This window comes from Alexandromys fortis, unplaced genomic scaffold (assembly GCF_014885135.2).
Source record: "Alexandromys fortis isolate MF-2015 unplaced genomic scaffold, M_Fortis_MF-2015_v1.1 scaffold_268, whole genome shotgun sequence".
Classification (NCBI taxonomy): Eukaryota; Metazoa; Chordata; class Mammalia; order Rodentia; family Cricetidae; genus Alexandromys; species Alexandromys fortis.
Genome location: NW_026068141.1, coordinates 342,155 through 364,646, shown reverse-complemented (window position 1 = coordinate 364,646; position 22,492 = coordinate 342,155). Strand labels below are relative to the sequence as shown.

At 45.7% G+C, this 22,492-nt stretch overlaps 2 protein-coding genes across 2 annotated transcripts in view; both read left to right on the top strand.

Annotated features, from left to right (window-relative positions):
• The first annotated feature begins 1,254 nt into the window (after positions 1-1,254).
• LOC126491261 (zinc finger protein 120-like) lies at positions 1,255-7,886 on the top strand. Its single transcript, XM_050126821.1, has 2 exons — positions 1,255-1,538; positions 7,798-7,886. Exons 1-2 carry the CDS (start codon positions 1,352-1,354, stop codon positions 7,884-7,886), a joined length of 276 nt encoding a protein of 91 aa, XP_049982778.1. The 5' UTR covers positions 1,255-1,351.
• Positions 7,887-17,893: 10,007 nt separating this feature from the next.
• The window catches only part of Rab14 (RAB14, member RAS oncogene family), a 22,617-nt gene continuing 18,018 nt past the window's right edge, over positions 17,894-22,492 (top strand). The window contains exon 1 of the mRNA XM_050126829.1: positions 17,894-18,205. The gene's annotated coding sequence lies outside the window, so the exon portion shown is untranslated. The remainder of the gene's footprint in view (positions 18,206-22,492) is intronic.

Genomic DNA, 22,492 nt, shown 5'->3' with positions numbered 1-22,492 from the left:
TCCTGTGGGGTGGGCAGGGAAGGACTCAGTTTTCATTAAGGGGCTGGCCATGCTTCCGTGAGTGTATGGGCAGCACACAATGAACTAGTTTTTGTTTGTTTGTTTCTTATTTTCTCAGGGAGGAGGTCACAAGGATGGGGGTGGATCTGGGAGGACTGGGAAGTGAGTATAATCGAGGTGCATTATGTGAAATTCCCAAATAATCAATAAAAGTATTATGCTAAAAACAAAATCAATTAACGCCCATCCCACGCCTGTGAGGTGCCAGGCTCTATGTGAGCACGACGGTCATGCTCTCATTGAAAGGGCACAGGACACTATGGGGTAGGCACTATTTTCATCTTTACCCTATGCTTTTCGTCACCGCGATGAGGAAAAAGAGAGCCAAGAGGTCAAGTACTCGCCCAAGTGTGTAATTGCGGAAGCCGGATGAGGAATGCCGCACTCTGGCTTTGCTCGAAAAGGGAGTCCGAGCTAGCAGCATAAAGGACTTCCTACGTTTGCACTCGATGAACAATGATCCTTGCGTTCATGGTTGCCCGAGGGAAGTGCAGGAGTCCAGAGAGTAAGACATGGGCTCGCCTCAAGTCTGGACCTTTGGGTCCTGATCCTTGAAGTGCTTGGGCTTCACTGACTGAGGTGGAAGGCAGGCTCCTTTGTGTGCTGGGTGTCTATAATTCTATACTTCCCCAAGCTTGGAACGAAGCCACTAATTATTAATCAGAATGAGAGCTAACTTGCCAAGATTTTAGCAAATGGGAGAGCCAGGATTTTAATCCAAGTACACCTGACTCCAAAGCTTCTCCACTTACTCCTAGACTGGAGTAACAAAGAGACTCGGGGAACACAGCTGCCAAAAAAGGTGTGCGCCAGCAGGGCAAACGGGTCCTGTGGCCACAGGCCAGGCTAGCCGTAGCAGACTGGCATGGGCACACTGCGCCCTCTTGCGGAAAAGTCCTGAAATGCTCTGCTCCCCTGAGTTTTCCAGAAGAACAGGGTGTTTTACTTATAGTAGGTTTTGGAAAGTAGTGGCCTTGGCTAGTGTTCCATTCCTGAGACTACATGAAGTCCAGGTGCCTGATCTGTGAAGGCCAGCTGCGCTGGGCTTAGTTATTGACTAAACAGAGATTTTATTTTGTGTTTTGGTTTTCCATCGTATCCACCTGCTTAACGCAGCACACCTACCTGAACCGGTTTTTCATCGACAGTGTGGAAGAAGTCGAATGTAAAATGAACAAAAACCGAAATCCGAAATAAATATGTCGGCAGGTTCTTTTCGGTTCAGCTCCCTCACGCACTGCGTCTGGGGCTCTCCTGTGGGCAGAGAGTCTGTCAGCTTGGTGGCTGCACCATGAATGCAGTGACCTTTGATGACGTGCATGTTGACTTCACTTGGGAAGAATGGACTTTGCTGAATCCTTTCCAGAAGAAACTCTACAAAGATGTGATGGTAGAGACCTACAGAAACCTCACTACTATAGGATATAATTGGGAAGACCATAATATCCTATATCAAAGTTCTAGAAGACGTGAAAGGGGTCTGTAAATGCTCTGGTTGGCAGAGGAATGGTATTCAAGAGGCAAGAAGGAAATCTGGTCAACATGACTTAGCTGATACTTGTTCAAATTTCTGAAGTCAGACCCTCAGCAGTTTACAACAGTTTACTGTAAGCATATTCAAGCACAGTACAATTTTGGGGAAAATTTCCCTGTGTTATACAATCCCCTTGCACAAGAAGGCATAATTATATCCAAACTTAACTCAAAGTACATGTCACTTCTTTTGAGAAGATTGGTTCTAGAGACAGGCCACATTTCTTACCATTTTGTTTTGTTTTGTTTTGGAGACAGGGTTTCTTTGTGTTGACATGGCTGTCCTGGAACTCGCTCTGTAGACCAGGCTGGGTTCAAACTCAGAGATCCACCTCTGTTTTCCAAGTGCTGGGATTAAAGGCATGTGCTACCACTGCCAAACTTACCTGCATTACCTTAGGAGCCTAGGGAGGGATCTGGTATGGTGTGGGAACTTTGGGAAGATCCTGCTCATAGAAATAATGCAAAGGTCATGTAGACTGTTAACCACCTCTGGTCCTGCTTGTGAAAGCTTTGTATNCAACTTTACAATATATTTTTATCATCATACAAAAGTTCATACGAATCTAAAATATTTGAGATGTGTTGCTTCCTTAGTCCAGAAGGAGACACAGTGGACAGAGCTCATTAGGACTAAGAAGTGTGCTCTTTAACCCCAGTAAAAGTTGGCTGTCAGCCATGTGGCTGCCTACATCGTGATGAGGTCACCAGACAAGATGTAGGAGAGCCTCGCGGTATCTGTTTAAAACATGTCTTTCTAAACAATAGCTATATGCACATATACACACAGGTGAATCCGAGTTAATACACATACACACAAGTTGTAAGATCTAGCTTGCAGTCACACATACAGAGTTAAATCCAAGTCACATATGTGTACACACACACACACACATATGTTAAACAGGAGTTGAATAAATTAAAAGAAAGGGAAAACTGGTGGGTGCTGAGCAAGATGAAGCTGGCTTCTCCACCTCTGGCTCTCATGCTGAAGCTGACCTAGACAGGACATTTAGGGAGGGAGAGCAGACAGACACAAGCAGGCTTTGGAGCAAAGAAAAAGAAAGTGGGGAAAGTGGGTACCTTTGGCAGACCCTGTCACTAAGCGGACACACCACGTGCAACAGAGTTAGTGCAAGAGGCTTATGAGGCCTTGGGGAGAGGGGAAGAGTGAGGACGTGAGAGGCAGGCAGACAAGAGGTAAAGAGGAGTGCCTGGCAGGCACTTTCAAAGGGTGCACATGTCACACAGCTGATGGTGGGGAGGGACCTATGGCATGTAACTGTTTTTGTGGCAGAGGCAGGCTGTTGCTGCAGAAACTAACATTGGAATTCTTTAATGAAAGAAATGGAGTTAGAAAGAACAGAGAGAGGGCTTGGAGTGAAGATAAAATAAAGGTTGAAAATAGGGTACCCCTGTCCATCTAGCAGATCACTGGCAGAATGTTGCAAAGGTCCCGTAAAATACCAGGATATAGGATGCTGGAAAGCAGTCATTTAGATAGATATCTAAGGGGTATTTGGGTCAGATCTAACTGCAAAGGCAGATGAGGTTACGTGGAAGACGCAGATCCCGTGAGTGAGGTGTATAAATAGGATCTGCAATTCCTAGATTTCCAGGAATTCAGAGAGGATCGGATTTGAGAAGGCCCAAGCTGCTCAGTGATTTGTCAAACACAGATTAGAGGACAGACTTCTGAGCTGGAGAGATGAGAGATGATGAGGAAGGCACAAGCTGGTCAGTGAGTCATCACCCAAAGGTCCAGGAGCCGTGGGGCGTTGAGCCCCAAGAGACATGTGGTTGTCTGATATCACGGTGTCTTTAAGAAGTGAGAAACCATGGTCAAGAGATGACTCCTCACTCATGGGAAATGGTCAGAGAAGGGGGGGGGGCTCACTTATCATGCTGGTGTCAGATGGAGGGGTCCAGAAATCCCTTAGTTGAAGAAACAAGACTGTAGTTGTGGCCTAGGTTTCAGGGTTCCAGCATGCCTCAGACTACTGGCAGGCAGGAGGAAGTGCCAGGATAGTCTGCCAAGATCACGGTACCAATGCTATAATAAAAAACAAAAACAAAAACAAAAACAACAACAACAACAACAAAAAAACAGTAGAGTGTGAGTGGGGGGGGGAGATGCAATCTCTTTCCACTTATTGCAAAGGCCAAAGTTAAATTTTAAATTTTAATTACTATGTCTAAGAGAGCCATGAAACAAAAATGTCTCTTGATCTGCAAGCCTTTCCTTTGCCCAAGGATAGTTCCTGAAATGCTGGAGGCTGTTGTTTATGGGAGATAATAAGTCACACATTTTCACTCCCTGATCAAGTTTGTTTGACCCAGCTGCATCAGATGTGCCTGATCGCAAGTGAGCAGGAAATGTGTCAGCATGTACCCTTTCTCCTGATTGGATGTAGGCAGGAGGTTTGCAGGTAGGAAGTACATCAGGATGTATGTATGTGTGCTCCTGATTAGACCTTGTGGGAAATGTGGTAAATTGTGGGTTTAATGACTCAGGGCCATTTTCTGGGAAACCAGAGACAGACCTGGCCAGAGACCGTCCACCTCTTTACTGTTAAATTAAAGCTTGCTTAAAATTTTACTTTAATTATTCTTGACCAGTGGGATTATCCATACCGCCTGTCTACTTGTGACCAAGCACATCTGGTGCAGTTGAGTCAACCAGACTAGTTTAGGGAAGTGAAACATGTCCCTTGTTATCTTACCTCAGCCTCCAGCCTCTCAGGAAGTATTTGTGTTTGGACAAGGGATTTAGAGCTTAGAGGCATTTTTATTTTATGGATCTTTCAGGCACAGTAATTAAAACTTAAAACATATCTTTAGCTCTTACACTCTCTCACTGAGCTTCTGGGCACTGCTGTGATCTTGAGCAAATGAAATGCTTTACCCTCCGTGTTCTCTGAGGCGAGGTCTCTAAAGAATGATGATGCCAGGGGGCTGGAAAGATGGCTCAGAGGTTAAGAGCACTGGCTGCTCTTCCAGAGGTCCTGAGTTAAATTCCCAGCAACTACATGGTGGCTCACAACCATCTGTACTGAGATCTGGCGCCCTCCTCTGGTGTGCGGGCATACATGGAGGCAGAATGTTGTATACATAATAAATAAATAAATCTTTGAAAAAAAAAGAATGATGATGCCATCAGAAAGACTTTGGCAAAAATCCTTCAGTCTGAACCTACTGGATGCACTTTGAGGAAAGAGTCAAGAATCCAGTGAAGACACAGAGGGGCAGCAGATAGATGCCAACAGAGGAATTCGTGAAGGAGGGCGTGTTCTCCCCTGTGCATTTGTGGAAAATGAAAGCATCCCTGGGATTCTCAGAAACATCAAAGAAGTAAAATGGGGGGGGGTGTAGCTCAGTGGTATCACTTGTCTGGTACCTATATGCCCTGGCTAGATTCCAGTAGTGAAGGGGTCAAAATAAATGAGAATGAGTGATGACGTCAGGGTTTGGTGGTCATGTGGGATAGATGCTCAGATAATGGGGGTAGACCCCCAAATATTACTGAAGTCCATCTGCTTCAGAAAGACAAGAGTCTCCTGGAAGGAAATAAGGTTTATTCGAGAGCTGGCACCCTTGGAACCTGGAGAGGGACCGCCACATATGTCTACCCCACCCCTTCCAAATAGCATCTCTGGGAGCTCACATATGTTCAAGACTTATATGGAAGGACAGGAGGGTCAGCGAAATAAGGACATGGAGTCTACCTGAGATCTTTTCCTGGAACTGGAATACTACTACAATTGATGACCTCTGCAGCTGATTACATACAATTTTTCTGTAAATTAGACATGCTGTGGTGGTCAGTCTTAATTGTCCACTTGATGTGATTTAGAATCACTGGCTAAGGGCTCCCTCGCAACCCCGAGACAAGATCTCATTTTATAGCTCCAGCAATCCTGGACCTCACTCTGTAGACCAGGCTGGCCTTAAACTCACAGAGATCTGCCTGTCTCTGCCTCTGCCTCTTGAGTGCTAGGATTAAAGGCATGTGCCACNATGTACTCCCAACATGTGTATCCTGTGTGTGTGCTGTAAAAGTTGTCAAAAACTCAAAATGAAGGGCTGAGACGTGGCTCAGTGGTTAAGAGCATTGCCTGCTCTTCCTGAGTTCAATTCCCGGTAACCACATGGTGGCTCACAACCATTTGTAATGAGGTCTGGTGCCATCTTCTGGCCTGCAGGCATACACACAGACAGAATATTGTATAACATAACATAATAAATAAATAAATATTCTTTAAAAAACTAAAAAAAAATGTCGGCAGGAAGAAATTCGGCTTCCTTCATGTTTCCTTTCTCTTTCTCTTTTGTGCCCATCTCTGGAGTGGAAAAGATCTCTGGCAAGCCCAAGGCACGAGGAAGCGCTGTGGTTTGCACGTTTCTGAACTCGGCTCCCAGCTGGTGCTGCCCTTTGGGGAAAGTGGGGACCTTCTTGGGCCTGGCTGGAGGACGCAGGTTGCTGGGAGGCAGGAGGTGAGGACAAGCTTCCTCCCATCATGCCTTCCCCATAATTGGTTGGGAGTCCTTAAAACCGAGAGCCAAGATAAATCTCCACTCCTGCAGTCGCTCCTGCTAAGTCGCAGCGAAGAGAAAAGAATGGCCATACAGAGCATTTTCAACGCAACAATGCATTGCAATCAGTTCTGGATCCGAGGTCATTTCTCCCAGCAGCCTCGGAGGTTGCTGTGTGGGCCTCCTCAGGGGGTGGAGGGGGCGTCTGGAAAAGAGCAGAGTGTGGAACACTTGTGCCTAGGAGCTACAGAGGCTCCTTACCAACTCGATCAACTAGGGACCCCACCTCTGTTCCACGGATGAGGAGACTGAGGCCAAGAGAAACTAAGCTTGCTCGAGCCTTCGAACGGATGAGCTACCTGCCGAGATAGCGCTGGAGGAAGCAGTAAATAAAAGTCCAAACTCTGTTGTCTGGTCTCAACTCGCAAGGACTTGCTGTGGGCTGCCTGGCTCTCTGCTTTCTTATCAGCCCGGCAAAGACGCATTTTCAAAGGTGCCATGGTCTCCTCTGGGTCTGCCAGTTACTACAAGGGTCAGAGCTGAAAAGCACAACACAGGCTGAGGAGCTTGAGCGGAACTAAAGAGACAAGGGCCCAAGTCCAGGCCAGCATTCTTAACATCCGAGGAAATGTCAGCCCAGGGCCTCTCCTGCTGCCCGGCACAACCTTACCAGCACAGAGCAGAGAACACCAGAGCCCACGGTAAGTTCTTTATCTCTCTGCTATTTTAAAAGTTTTAAAACAAAACTCCAAGTCATAAATCCTTCAGAATGGTTGCTGTGTGTTATATTTTTCCCATCAGAGAGTTGCTGCGAGTGGGAAGTGGAGGGGTGGGGGTGGGGGGATAATAGCCTCATCAACCCGAACCTGAGGAAAACCTTGGGGCCCCAGGACTGAGACACACTGGAATGGATTCCTGTCTGAGCGCAATAATCTCCTCGTATTCCAGGTATGGAAAATGAGGCCCAGAAAAGGGAACAACCTCCCCACTCATTGTGAGTGTGTATACACACATATATATGAGTATAGGTGTGTGTTTGTGCATAGGTGTGTTGTACAGTGTCTATGTGTGCAGGGGTGTATATGTGTAGGCACATATGTAATTCGGGGAAAACCTTTGGTGTCATCTCTGCTTTGGTCTTTGAGACAGGATCTTTTACAAGCCTGGGAGTCTCTGGATAGGTGAGACCAGCTAGCTGGCCAATGAGCCCCAGGGGCCCCCATCTTCAAGTCCCCAACGCTGGGATTACAAGTGTACGCCGCCATAGGCAGCTTTTCCGTGGGTGCTGGTGCTGGAACACAGGCCTTCAAGTTTACACAATGTGCTGACTAGTTTTCGTGTCCACTCGACGCTCTCGGGAAGAGGGAACCTCCGATGAGCAATCGTTCAGACCAGGCTTGGCAGGAGCCATTTCTGAGAGGTTGTCTTGACTGATGTGGGAGGTTGTCTTGACTGATGTGGGAGGGCCCAGCGGGAGGGCCCAGCCCACTGTGGGTAGCATTATCTGGGGTGTGTGCGTCTTGGCTGAGCGTGAACTAGGGAGGAGTGATCCAGTACGCAGCTTCTTCATTGTTTCTGTCCCAGTTCCTGCCCGAGTCCCTCCATGACGGTCCCTGACCCGAAAGCAGAAGCTGAAAGGCCCTTTCCTCTCTAAGTTGCTTTTGGTCCCAGTGTTTATCACAGCAGCAGAGAGCAAACAAGAATACAGTCAGCAGCTACTGCCCGAGCCCTCTCCCTCGGGCCCACTTAAGCGCCTTTAAGTGTATGCTTTAGTGGTGCTAAGTCTATACACGCTACTGTGCGACTGTCACCACGGCTCAGCTTCAGAGATGGCTCATCACTGAAGACTGAGCTCTGTACGCTTAGCAGGCACTCCAGTGCATCCTGAGAACCCCACTGTCTCCCGGGCTACGTGGCCCGGTACAGGAGGGACTTCATGGAAGTGTAGCCGTACAGTTCCAGTCCACTGCATTTTGTGTGTCTATCTACCTGTGAGTGGTCCTGAGGACTGAGTAGGGCAAAGCACATAACAAAGTGTGTCACTAACACGGTCAAAAGATCTTTCCTGGGTTCAGAGAGTGGATGAGGTAGAAAAATAACACTATAGTCAGATCTGATGGCGCACGCCTTTAATCCCAGCACTCCGGAGGCAGAGGCAGATGGATCTCTTTGAGTTCAGGGCCAGCCTGGTCTATAGAGTTCCAGGACAGCCAGAACTACACTGAGAAACTCTGTCTCGAAAACAAGGAAGAATGGAAGAAAGAAAGGAAGGAAGGAAGGAAGGAAGGAAGGAAGGAAGGAAGGAAGGAAGGAAGGAAGGAAGAAAGGAAGGAAGAAAGGAAGAAAGAAAGGCAGACTTACCAATACTCAGAGTAGTAAAGACACTCCCTCTTAGGAATTTGGAATGCCACAGTTTACAAACTACCCTCACATCTGTACTTCTCATGTGAATTCCCACACACTCTCTGTAAGGTCCATTGGAGACATACTGATCTATCCATTTTGCAGCTCTTAGCAACCACCTGTCTTTTGTGCTCTTGGATGTAATTGGATGGGGATGGAGTCTGTTGAGGTAGACGGGAATACTGTCTGCTACATTCATCCTTCTATAGATAATTATAAAACCAAACGCTCTCAATTTGAAGCCACACAATGTGATCTGAGCTACTTTGGAGAAAAGGATGAGAGTGTATTTGCATATCTATTTTCCATGAAGTCTGTCACTGTGCAGAAACAGAGACAGAGTGTGCCCTCTGTGTCCCGAAGTAAACATGGTATGGCACTGGGAAGCAATTGACGCATGGGTGCAAAAGAAATAAATGTTTGTAGTTGTTATAAACACTGAGTTTGTGATGTGTTTTCACTTGCCACACAGCAAAACCTAGCCTCTTCTAAAACATCTACAAAAGCAATATCCATGCCTGACATAGGGAGCTGTGACAGATTCAAAACTCATCTTGGTTCTTAGTGTGTGCGTGTGCATGTGCACGTGCGAGCATGTGTGTATGTGTGTATGTGCATGAATGCATCTGTATGTATATATGTGTGTGCATGTGTGTGTGTATGTGTGTGTGTATATGTGCCTGCATGTGCACATGCCATAGGATAGGAAGGTCCTGTTGAGATTGTTTTAAATATCAGCCGACAACTCAGACAGCCAAGCCTCTAGATCCCTATCTCCCATTCTTCCCCAGCTTCCCTCTTTCCCTGTTTATGTTTCTCTTTGCATACCCTTCTGGTCTCTGTCGAATTCCATGACAGCAGGTAAACCTTCATTCCCTACCAGGTCCCATGCTAGGAGCTTTTCAGGCTTTACCTCATTTTAGCTTAATCCCCACTGTGGGGATCTGCCGCCGCCACTTTTTGCAGACAAGGGCATGAAGCTCCTTAAAGAACTTGTCTAAAGCCTCAGCGCTACAAAGGAAAAGGCTGAGCTGAGCTCGAGCAACTCCTGCCTTGTGGGCTGGTGCACTTTGTTTTTTCTACAGACTTGCTTGGTCTGCTCTTTCGAGGCCCCACTCTTCATCAGGATGGTAGAGGGGAACTCCTTTTCTCTAGTTCTTCTTTCAGTTGTGAAGATTTTTTTTTCCTGAGGATGGCCCTGCTCCTCTCCCCTTCATCTCGGCCCTGCTCCTCTCCCCTTCATCTCGTCTTGGGAGGATGAAAGCCTGATTTGTTCGGTAAATCTGGGAATTCCTGGTCATGCTCAGTTCAGCATGGGCCTGGATTCTGCTCTCTGGTTTGGGAACTTCCCTCTGGTCTTTGCAGCCCCAGGTCTGGGGTTCCCCTGCATGCATTTCTGGTGCTAGATCTAATGTCCTCTTCTTCAGCCAGCTGTATCACTACCGAGAGGGGCATCCTGGCCTCTCTCTGCTTCTTTATGTTTCATTTCCTCAATGTAAGAACTCAGGCAACACGAAGGGAAGCCACGGACTGAAGAGTTCTGAAAAGAGCCCCAAAGGGAAGCCTTCGGGAATTGCCCTGCTGGGAAAGGCTTCAAATCATACTGTTCCCAGCTCACTTCATGACCTCACCCCTCCAGCTCAGTACAGGGTCTCACCCCCTAGCTCATTATGACGATCTCACATACCCTCCCCCAATTCAAAGGTCTCAGGACTTAAACTTCGTCCTTCTTAAGTTATTTTGCTCAGTGTCCTTTCAGGATAAGAAGTGTAGAGTGGCGGATTTGGGTGTGTCTTGGGGACTGAAAACTAAGTCCCCAGCCTGCCTTGCAAGTTGCCTTGTGATCAGGTGACTCATCTGTGGGATGCAGGCAGAAGCGGTCTGCACAACTGGGAAAGACATGTTCAGTATTTAGAACCACAAACAGCATTTTTTTCCATGGGGGAGTGGGGGAAAGAAGCGATAAAATAACCAAGGCACCTTCCAGCTGCCATGCAAGTGACATGTCTTCCTGCCTAGTGTCAAGCGGGAGAATACATTTCTATCTCTGGCAAGTCACTGTCATCTTGGGGGCACTTGGTTGTAGCATCTGAACCCAAATGGGATCCTAGGAGCTACTTCCCACATAAGGAAAGGGGGAGGGGCACAGGGCTCTGGCAGAGGCTCAGATATGCAGTTGAGGGCACAAGCAAGGTATCTCTGGTGTTAAGACCACTTGCTAGTCTTCTAGAGAACCCAGTTGGTTCCCAGCAGCCATGTTGGTTGGATCACAACTGCCTGTAAGTCCAGCTCTGGGTGATCCAATGCTGCCTTCCGGCCTCTGTATGCACCCGTGCTCATATATTTTTATTATTTATTTTATTTGTATTTATGTGTATGTGTGTGGGCATGTACAAATGAGTGCAGGTGCTTGGAGGCTAAAAGTATCAGAACCTAACTCGAACTGAAGTCAGAGGCAGTTGTGAGTCACCTGACATGGGTACTGGGAACCAAACTGACGTCCTCTGGAAGAGCTGCAAGTGTTCTTAACTGCTAAGCCATCTCTCTAGTACCCACAATATAAAACAAAAACCAAACATACTTGGGTTTGGAGAAATAGCTCAGTGGCTAAGCTTGTTCTTGCTGAGGACCCAGGTTCAGATCCTAGCCATTTCTCTCCTTCTGTCTGTGAACAAAACTGACTGGCCAACTGAACATTCCAAAAGATTTGTCTGTGTTCTTAACAACACTTCCTTTGGCCGACTTTTCTTTCCTGCCTGCCAGTTCCCAAATAACCAACATGGAGACTTAATACTAATTACCAATGCTCAACCAATAGCTCAGACTAATTACTAGCTAGCTTTTACATTTTATGTTAATCCATATTTCTTATCTACACTTTGCCATGTGGCTTGGTACCTTTTCTCCAGACAGCATGCCCAGCTTGCTTCTCCCTGTATCTGCAGGTGACTTCAGACTTCGCCCTTCTCCTTCCCAGCATTCTCAGCTTGGCTTGCGCACCTAACCTTATTCTGCTTAGCTATTTTGTTAAACCAATTACAGTGACACATATTTGCACAGTGTATAGGAATCCACACCTTCTAACTTGGCTCCGTCAGTTATCACGGGGTAAACACTTGTGTCACATCATGTGCATGGCTAACTTCTTTTTCTTTCTGTTTTGCAGTTCTGAAGATGGAGCATAGAGCTTCATCCATGCTAGGCAAGCACTTGGCCACTGATCTACATCCCTTATTCTCATATAAACTTTCAGTTAAATGTGCAAGGCCAGAGAGAAACACCTCAACTGCCATTCTGTCTTCCTTGTTTCTAGGCAGTGCCTCTTTGGAGTGAGGATGCAAGGAAAGAACTGAATCTGTTTTTCTGCGGATGTTTGTCCACTGCATGTCACAGGTGGTCCACTTGAGTCTGCTCTTTTGCGGATGTGCGTCCACTGCATGTCACAGGTGGTCCATTTGAGTCTGCTTTTGTGCGGATGTGCGTCCACTGAATGTCACAGGAGGCCCGTTTGGCTACACTGAGTGAACTCTTCAAAGTTGCCTCTGTTTTTTTCCCCCTAGAACAAGACTCTACCTTGGTTCTACATTTCTGTGTTCAGCCAGAGAAATGTCTGTCAGACCCAAATTTAGACCCAATATCACAGAAAAAGGCTGTGCTGCTTGGGTTTTTCTTAGAAATTTTTGGTGTGATTTTTAATCTTCTATGATTCTCGTTTGTGACATCTTTCGAATGTCACATTGCCATATATGATGGCTGCAGAGGATCTTAATTTTGAGAGTCATCATAAAGTATGTGGAGATGGGAGAGCACTTTGGTAATGGATAGAATATTTCTTTTTTAATTTTTAAGCAGCTGTATTGATATAGCACACCATTAGTCAGTGACCACTAACTGAACTGAATCCCTTTTCAATTCAGTTAAAGACTAAAGGGTTCCATGAATTTGATTTTAACTTGCTTGTCAGTCTGCTAAATTTTGAAGCACACCACTTATTTCTTCTTTAGATGAACTAAGGTTTGTGTGTATTTGTTGTTAATTTTTTGTTACTGCTGTTTTGTTCTTTTTTGCTATTGGTTTTTACTTAATTATGTATTCCTGAGAGTTAATGAACCATATTTTAAAATATATTTGTTTTTAATTAGGTAGCACTGGCATGTGGCATGCAATGCAGACAACAAATGGTATTTACTCTGATATTATCTTCAGAGGCTTCTGAGGCATTGGGGCAGTGATATTTTAATACCTGAGTCTGGTTTGGTGTCAACTCCAATACTGCCAGACAGAAAAGGGTGAGGGGAGAAAGCCTGGAAGAGAGAAGAGATGAGAGGGGGGTTTGGGTTTGGTTTTATGTTTAAAAAAATCTGCAATTCAATCTAAGCTTATGAACCAGAAATTGGAAAAACAGGAAAATTAACCAACAAAATTAGGACTATAAAACTAATAACAAGGAGATGCATTAATTTAGTTTAATAAGCACGATGGATGTGAAAATGACTCTAATTATTTAGTTTGTGAAATGGGATACAGAATAAAGTAGAATCTTTTTTTCTTGCAAAAGAAAATACATAAGAATTCATAAACAAAAGTAAAACAAGACCAGGTGGGTATGGCAATGATTAAGTGCCAGGTGGGTCCCTGGAGCTGGTGACCCTCACCTGCTGCACTGCCCAGCTGACTGTAGGCTCCATTGTTTACTCTTCAGCCCTCCTATAACATCCCCTTGCTGGACTGAGCAGTGGGGTAGGGGAGACGCAAGCAGTTTAAGTTGCTCTCCCTCCACACTTACTCCCCCATTCCACCAGCCCCTGATGGAATGATGCCACCCCTAGTGCAAGCAGCAATGGGTGGGCTAGATCAGGTAAGTCTGTTCCTGCACAGATGCCCGAGGATAGTCAGTGCCCTTTGCTACTGGCACACTCAGGCCTCACTGATGACCTTAACTCTAGAGGGGACGGGAGCCCCTGTGGAGAGAATGGGAGGAGGGCCCGCATCCCTGCATTTCCATGGAGACCGATGTCCCTCTCATCTCCCAGGTCCACCTTTACTGTGGTATGTGTCTGTGGGTCTTATCTATGGTAGCATCTATGAATGGGGGGATGGGTTGAGAAGCACTGGGGTGGAGATAGAAGGTTTGGAACAAGATTTACATCTTGAAGAAGATTTAATCCTTTGTCTATAAAATCCAGACTCATTGGGACTTTTGTTTTCAGGTTTGACCATAGCAATAGTTCTAGTATAATAGAAAAGATGCCTCCCAGTGTCTGTTACCTAAGTGAGTCACCTTTAAAAGAGCTGCAGAATATACCACAATATGGATGTGCTATAGTTTACTGTAATGGCTCTCTGCTTTTGTCTTTAGTCCTTTGCTATTATAATGCCCCTGTGAATATTGTGTGTGTATCTCTCATTACATAGAAACAACTCTTTAAAAGAGTTAACTGAAAGTGCTGACAGATGTTTGGCTATGCAGTGATCAGTTACATTGGACCTCAACTTTAGAAATTCTAGGTTCTGCTACAAGATATAGCTATTTAATGGTCTGCAGTTTCTTTGCAGACCATTTGCAACGATGTTTCTTCTCAATGCCACTTCAACCAGTAAAGCCCAGGATCTCCAAGTTCAACCAAGGAAAAAGTACAGGGTAGAGCTCAGAATAGGAGCTCTCAGGTCATGTTCCTCTAGGCTCCTGTTCCCACACCGCCAAGCTTTACCTATACGACTTGAGGCCTATAGGACATTACACCTTTGCAGTCGTGAAAAGGGTGGTTGATACAGTGATGAATTCATAGAGATGTTTTAGAAATTAAATAAGAATGGGATTGAAGAGATGGCCCAGTGCTTAAGAGCACTCGTTCTTACAGAGGACCAGTTTCCATTCCCAGAATGCACACAGTGGCTCATGACCATTACTGCAGGGGTTTGGTGCCTTCTGATCTTTGTGGGCTCCAGGTATGCACACGGTGCGCAGGCATGCAGGCAATCACTCATATACATACCAAAAAAAAAAAAAACAAACAAAGAAATGGAATAAGATAATGACTTTTGGAAAGATCTTGGTATGTAATAAGTGTTCAATAACATGCTTCAGGTAACAAATAGACAGGAACTTTCTGGTTAGTTCTGGTTAGGTATAAATTCATCCCTGGGCAAGTACAGGCAATTTATGTTCAGCTTTCTCCTTTGGTTAGCAAAGCAGTTTAAAACGTTTATCTTTTTGTTTGTTTGTTTTGTTTTTTGAGACAGGGTTTCTCTGTGTAGCTACAGAGACAGTCCTGGAACTTTGTAGACCAAGTTGGCCTTGAACTCACAGAGATTCACATGCCTCTGTCTGTGGCTGGGATTAAAGGCTGTGCCACCACCATCCAGCAACTTTTACCTTTTGCAGTGCTTGAGATGGAACTTACAACCCTGGTACATATTTTGTAAGTGGTCTACCATTGCCTAGAAATTTCCTTGATTTCAAAAAACATTAAAATATATACAAACTATATTTAAGTATAAAAATGTATAAATGTCTTAGCCATTGACCAAAGACAACTCTTACAAAAGGAAGCATTTAATTGGGGGCTTGCTTACAGCTTCAGAGCTTAGCTCATTATTGTTAGGGCAAGGGGCATGGTGGCACCTAGACAGGTGCTGGGCAGTAACTGAGAGCTGTAGATTCTGATCCTTGGGCAGAGAGACACAGAGAGAGCCTGGACTGGTGTGGACTTTTGAAATCTCAAAGTCCACCCCTAGTGACACAACTCTTCTACAAGTTCACACCCTTTTCTAATAAGGCCACACCTCCTAGTTCTTCTAATCCTTTCAAGTAGTGCCACTCCCTTTAAACATTTAAATATGCAAGCCTTTGAGGCCATTCTTATTCAAATTATCACATTCCAATCCCTGGCCCCCATATGTTTTTAGTCATAATGCAAAAATGCATCCGTCCAACTTCAAAAATCCCCATAATCTGTAACAGTCTCAACATTGTTTAAAAGTCTAACGTTTGAAGTCTTCTTTCAGACTCATGACCTCTCTTAACTACATTCCCCTATAAAAATCAAAATTAAGGGGCAAGGAGGAATGTAGAATGTACATCTGAGAGATGGCTCAGAGGTTAAGAGCACTGGCTACTCTTCCAGTGGACCTGAGTTTCATTCCCAGCAACCACATGGTGGTTTACAACCATTTATAATGAGATCTGGTGTCCTCTTCTGGCCTGCAGACATATATGCAGACAGACACTGTATACATAATAAACAAATCTTTAAAAAAATCAGAATTAAAAAACAGATCATATACTTCCAGTATACAATAGCACAGGATATACATTACAATTCTAGAAGGGCGGGGGGGGGTGGGGGGAGCATAGTGAAGAAATACTGAATCAAAGCAAGAGTGAAAACCAGCTGGGCAAACTCTGAAACTCCACGCCTGATGGCAAAGCACTCTTAAGTGCTCACAATTCCTTTTAGCTTTCTCTTTTTCCAGGCTGGTTCTGCACCAGGTCTGCAGAGCTCCTTGGCAGGTTTCTCACAACCCTGTTATGTCCAGGCTCTTGGGGTCTCCAACAGAATCCAGGTTTTACCTTCACATTTTGGATTAATGTCATTGAGAGAGGAGATTTCAAGACAGCCTCGCACTGACTGTGTCCTTGGTGACTAGCACTCATTCCTATGTAGGTCTATAATGAAAAGGAGCACGCAGCCTATTTTGGCCTCCATGAAGGAACACCCCTGGCACATGCCTGACCTCAGTGATTTGCTTGCCCTAGCTGTGGAGGAGATTTGACAACCCATTTCTTGTAAGGCCAGAACCATGTGGCTGAAGCTGCCAGGTTCTGCTGCTTGCTGGGGCTGGGCCATGGTCCTCTCTTTGAATTATATTAGCTGCAGCTTTCTGCTGTTAATGGTTTCCTTCATGCTTAAGTTTTTCTTTAATCCCTTTTTACAAGTTGGAACCTTAGCCGAGTGGGATCTTGCCTTGAGGCCACCATTCCCTTTATTCCACTTGGCATCTGGCTTTTCTTTAAATTTTTTATCTTTTTAAACATTGGACTTAGCTCCGTTCCATTTCCGGCGATCGTTTTCTCCTCACACAGTCCATTCTCCATTCCTCCTTGCCTGTGTGCTCCTTTTCATGATAGACCTACGTGAGCATGCGTGCTAGTCACCAAGGACACAGTCAGTGCCATTCATTGTAGACCTACGTGAGCGTGCGTGCTAGTCACCAAGGACTCAGTGCGATTCACTATAGACCTACGTGAGCGCACGCGCGCGTGCTAGTCACCAAGGACAGTCAGTGCGAGGCTGTCGTGAAAGCTCCTCCAACAATGCCATTAATCCAAAACTCTTCAATTTACCTTCCAGCAAATTTTTACAACGGTGGCAGAAAGCGACCACACTCTTTGTCAAATATCACAAGCATCTCTACGCCACTTACTAATATTCTTTCCCTCTGATATATCTTGACCTGGGCTTCACAGTCCAAATCACCCTCAGCTGTCTTCCATGCTCCTACCAGAATGGCCCATTATGCACAAGAATGGATACATTAATAACATATAACAAGTCATTCATTTTCTTTGGCAAAAAAGTCGATTTTGTCCCTCCTGATTTTTTTTGGTGGGGTGGGGTGGGGTGGGATGGGGTTCAATATATTGAATGGGGTAAAATATAAATAAACTATAAGTGTAAAATAAATAAATCTGCACTCAGGTTCTACCAGGTGAAAAAGACTTACGAACAAGAAAGTAAAACTATTACTTTCACTGAGGTGTCTGGGGGGAAGGTGCAACTAGTGGCCAAGCAGTGAAAATGTAGTTTCTCTCTTGCTGTCGAAGGTGTCCACAAAGCAAGGTTAGGAGAGACAAAGATGAAGCACAAGGCAGGGAGTGCCACCTCCTAATTAGTATAAGTGGGTTGGTCAATGTGAGCCACCTTTTCGCCTCTGATAGCACAAGAAGCTTCTTTGGGTCTTGGCCAGCCTTGTTCTCAAGTCTCGAATTGGTAGGTAAATGTTGAATAAATGCAGGAAATATGTGTGTGTCCCAGGTGCCAGGACATAGAAGCGGCCCAGTGGGAAGCAGATACGGTATTAAAAACTGTTAAGTCTCCAAACGCAACATTTCTGGACCTAGGAACCCCTTAGACAACAACATGCAAACCTTCGCAGTAACTTCCCCGGGAGGCGATGGCAAGCGACTGCGCTTGCGCAGACCACTTTCCCCGCCCCCTTCAGGCGTGAGGGCCAGCGGGGCGGGCCTCGGCCGCCACGGGCCGACTCCGGAGGGGCGGGCCGAGGAAGGGGCGTGGCCGCTATGTCGGGCTCCACCACCCTCTTCCGGGCTCCGCTGGCTGCGCGCGCATCCTCCCCCCTTCTTTTGTGGTCCGGCCCATTGCGAGGGTGACAGGAAACCCTGTGCAGGGAGCGCCGCCATCTTGGACCAGCCCGAGGAGGATCCTGAGGGAGCCGCAGGAGCAGCCGCCGCCACCACTGCGCCTGCCGCCGGAGCGTCTGCAACCTCGGGCCAGCCCGCCTTCCTGCGTCTGCAACCTCGGGCCAGCCCGCCTTCCTGCCGGGTCTCACCCGACGGATCCCGGCCGCTCTCCCGCCGCGTCCGCACTCCGCTTCCTCGTCCTGACGTCCCCCTCCCGTCCGGAAAGCTGCCCAGCCACCAGCAACCCCCCAGGTAACCGAGGCCTTCGCAGGGGCCGCCCGGCGCCGGCCCCCGGGGCCGGCCCTTCCGAGGGGCGGAGGGGAGCCGGGAGGTGGGCGGGCGGCGCCCCGGACAGGCCCCGCAGCGGGCCGCGGCCAGCCCGTGGGGCGGCGGAGGGCGCCGGCCTGACAGCGCTCTGTGGGGCGAGCTGTCGCCCGCGCCACCCGGCCCGGCTCGTGCTCCCGGGCTGCGGTCCCGCTCCGAGGCGTGCGGGGAGGGTGTGTTCCCACCTCATCTGCCGGCCTGCGGGACGCGGCCGCGCAGGCCCGGGCCTCGCCTCCTTTGCCCGCAGCTTCACACCGCCCCCGCCCGCAGTGTTTCCCCACGCGTGTCACCGTCCTGCCACCCACGAGTGCCAGTGGCGGCAGTCCCACCCCAGGCCACATCTTCCCCTCCTTACAAAAGGCAGCGCTTCGGCACCGCGCGCTGGCTCCCGTGTCCTTGTCGCAGCCGATCTGTGGTCGGGGATAGGGTCGGGGACAGTTGGCGAGGTCCTGGGAGTCCCTGTGAAGTCCCTGGGCAGCCCGCGCGCCTTACAACCTATACAGCATCGATAAATAACGAAGGAGAAAAGTTTTGGGCATCTTGAACATTTGAGAAAAGAAGGTGGCATGGGACTGCTTCGAGAGTTTGCACGCCACTGTGTGCCAGGCACGGGTTTAGGTGTCTTCACGCGTACCTTGCTCCGAGTGCTTTTTGAGAGTTTTCCGCATTTTTTAAAATAAGGGACGGGGGACGAACTGAGGCTAGAAGTTGTCCTGTAGCTGAGTAATGACAGCACCCGCAAACGGGCTCCTCCCCACACTGGCTGCTGTATTTTGTACTACACTACGTTCAGAGACGGTTGGACATACACGACGTGACCGTTTCAGAGCAGTGGCAACTCAATTCCATTTTTCCTCTAGTGCACTGGGTGATAACGGGTAACACCCAAAATCTACCATGTCAGCTGCTACCCTGGCAGATGCTCATTGGAGGAGAGGTGGTAGGATTTCCTCTTTTATTTGTGAAGAAAGCTCTGTGTTCTTGGTGGCTGCACAGCCGAGTGTTAGAAACTCTGGAAAGTTGGCTGCTCTGGCACGCAGGTCTAACTATCTTTTATGTAAATGTGATCATCAAGGACAAGTTTGACCCCAGGGTAATCCAGCTTCCCTGCTTTCTACAGTTTTTCTGGGGAATTGCTGTAACTAGGAAGTGGCAGTACCAGAATAGGAATTCAAGGCATTTACACTCCAAAACCTTAACCTGCCTGCTTTCAGGCGTGACCAAGTAAAATGCCCAAACTATAGCGTCCTGGTTACTTAATTGACCCTAACTAGGTAGGTTAACCCCCCAGATTCAGTGTCCTTATTTATAAAGGGAGTAATTGTGCCCACATTTCAGAATTACTTCAAGGATTAAGTAGACTTTAAAGAAAGCTCTTAGTACCTTGTTTGGCATGAAGTGCTTCAGTGTCTCTGATTTTGCTAGGCTTATAATAGGTGTTTAATATCTGTTGAATGAAAGGAGCATGACTTTGGAATAGACCCTGGGATTAATCCTGTCTTTTTAGTAGTATATAATCATCAGAATATCACTTTTGACCTGGTTTCCTTATTTGTAAAATGAATTTTTAGGATTAGAGATTGTTTATGAAGTAGCTGGTTTATATTAAGCACTCAATAAGTGAGTTTGTTGTAAAGATATAAAAAACCTTAGATTCTAATAACTATTGAAAATTTCTTGGAATTAGGCTATTTTTCTTTTAAAAAGTCTGCTTTCTATTTTTTATCTTAAATTTTATAATTGTAAACTTCGACCTTGCAAAAGAGCTTGGAAATTTCTTGCAACCAATTTTATATTATATTTGCATAGTCTTAGTAAGACATGTAAGATATGTTGAAACTAAGCTATTAAGATGCTTGTGTCATTAAAAATGTTAGCAATGTGGGAGGGGAGCTATTAAGGTGGCTCAGCAGGTAAAGGCTCTTGCTGCCAAGCTTGACAATCCGAGTTGGATTCTGGAACCCATGTGGTGGAAGAAGAGAATGAATTCCTGCTTGTTATCCTCTGACAGCCACGTATGTGCATACGCATACACACAAAACAAACAGCTATGGAAAAAGCTGTGGCAGGGACAATATTAGTATTAAGAGATAACTATATTATATATAATCTATTGTCCATAATGCTAGATTATATATAAGAGATACTACATTTCAAACTTCTTAAAGTTTGCAAAATAAAAAAGTATATTGGGTATCAGTTTAATGAGCATTACTATCGTATCACCCATTAGTTGGTGTCTGCGGTGAACAGTCTTGTTCTAGCTATGTGCTGCTCCTCCCAAACTCATCTGTATTATCAGGAATATTTTTACTCTTAATAGTCCTTTCAAATGCAGGTTTCATACTTTTAAAGATGGATAAGAAAAGAGGGTGCAGAATTGGAGTACCTTATTTCTTATAGCATACTACCATTAGTGGGAAGATTAATATACAAATGTATAACTTTAAATGACTTGTGGAAAGTTGGTCTCAGAAATGGACAGGTTGTTTTCAGAGGTTGTAATACTATTATGGAAAGGAAATTGACCATTTTTGATTAGATTATTAGATTGACTATGGAAGTTTTATGTCTGCCTGGGTGATAAGTTGAGTAGCATTCCACTTCAGGGCTTCTAAGCAAGAAGGCATCCATTCTTGAGTTCTGTGAATTTAGAGACAGTGTTACTTCCGTTTTTTGATCACTGTGAAAACCTTTAATAGTGGTTTGTGCTTAGTAGATAATAGGTGTTTTCATATTGTTGGTGTTGGAATCATAAAAGTAGTCTTGTCTCCAGTAACAAAATGCACAAATAAAAACCTAACACCAAAGAGTGATACTAAGAAAGACTTTAGATCACCAGCAAAATTTAGTGGGTTGCAGCAACACCCCCTTTGGGTATGTATCCAAAGGATGCTCAACTGTGCTACAAGGACATGTGCTCAACTGTGTTTATAGCAGCATTGTTTGTCATAGCCAGACCTGGAAACAACCTAAATGCCCCTCAGCTGAAGAATGGATTAGGAAAATGTGGTACATTTACACAATGGAGTACTACACAGCAGAAAAAAACAATGACACCTTGAAATTTGCAGGCAAATGGATGGAGCTAGAAAACATCAATTGAGTGAGGTAACCTACACTCAGAAAGACTATTATAACATGTACTCACTAGTAGGTGGTTTTTAAACATAAAGCAAAGGAAATCAGCCTACAAATCACAATCCCAGAGAACCTAGACAACAATGAGTCTCTAAAAGAGACATACATGGATCTAATCTACATGGGAAGTAGAAAAAGACAAGATCTCCTGAGTAAATTGGGAGCATGGGGACCTTGGGAGAAGGTTCAAGGGGAGGGAAGAGGGGAACAGATGCTTTCCCCTTACTGTTGAATCGGCTATGTAAAGATTGTATAGTGTTCTGAGGAATAGACTACAAAAATCATAGACCAGTGAATGACAGTGTATAAACAAACACATAAGGAGTTAAAATAGAAGCCTGAGAACATGCCTGTTGCTATTGGGTGCTTTGATTTTTACTCTGAGGTCTGTACCAATACCTTTAAAACTAGTCATTTGGGGCTGGGGAGAGATGTCTCAGTGGGTAAAAGCCCTTGCTGCTCTTGCAGATGACCCAGGCTCCAGTCCCAGCACCCACATGGTAGCTCATAACCATCCATAACTCCAGTTTTGAGAGATCTGAAACCTTCCTTGACCTCTGTGCCCACCAGACATTTGGGTGGTGCACATACTACACATGCAGGCAAAATGTTCATATCCATAAGATAAATTTAAAAAATTAGTCATTTATATAATCTTAGGAAGGGATCGGATTCTGTTTGGCACAACAGTGACTAGCATATAATATATGTTTAGTAATCTTTTAGCTGTAAACGTATTGACTCTGGAATATATATGATTTTATTAAGTGAAAAGAACATGGTGCATGTGTGTTTGTTGATTTTTCAAGATAGGGTTTCTCTGTGTAGCCTTGACTGTCCTGGAACACACACACACACACACACACACACACACACACTCTCTCTCTCTCTCTCTCTCTCTCTCTCTCTCTCTCTCTCTCTCTATCTATCTATCTATCATCTATCTATCTCCCAGGCTGGCCTTGAACTCAGAGATCCACCTGCCCTGCTTCCCAAGTGCTAGGATTAAAGGTGTGTGCTACTCCAACCCACCTATGTTGCTCGTTTTATGAACTGGTATTTTCCATCCCCTCC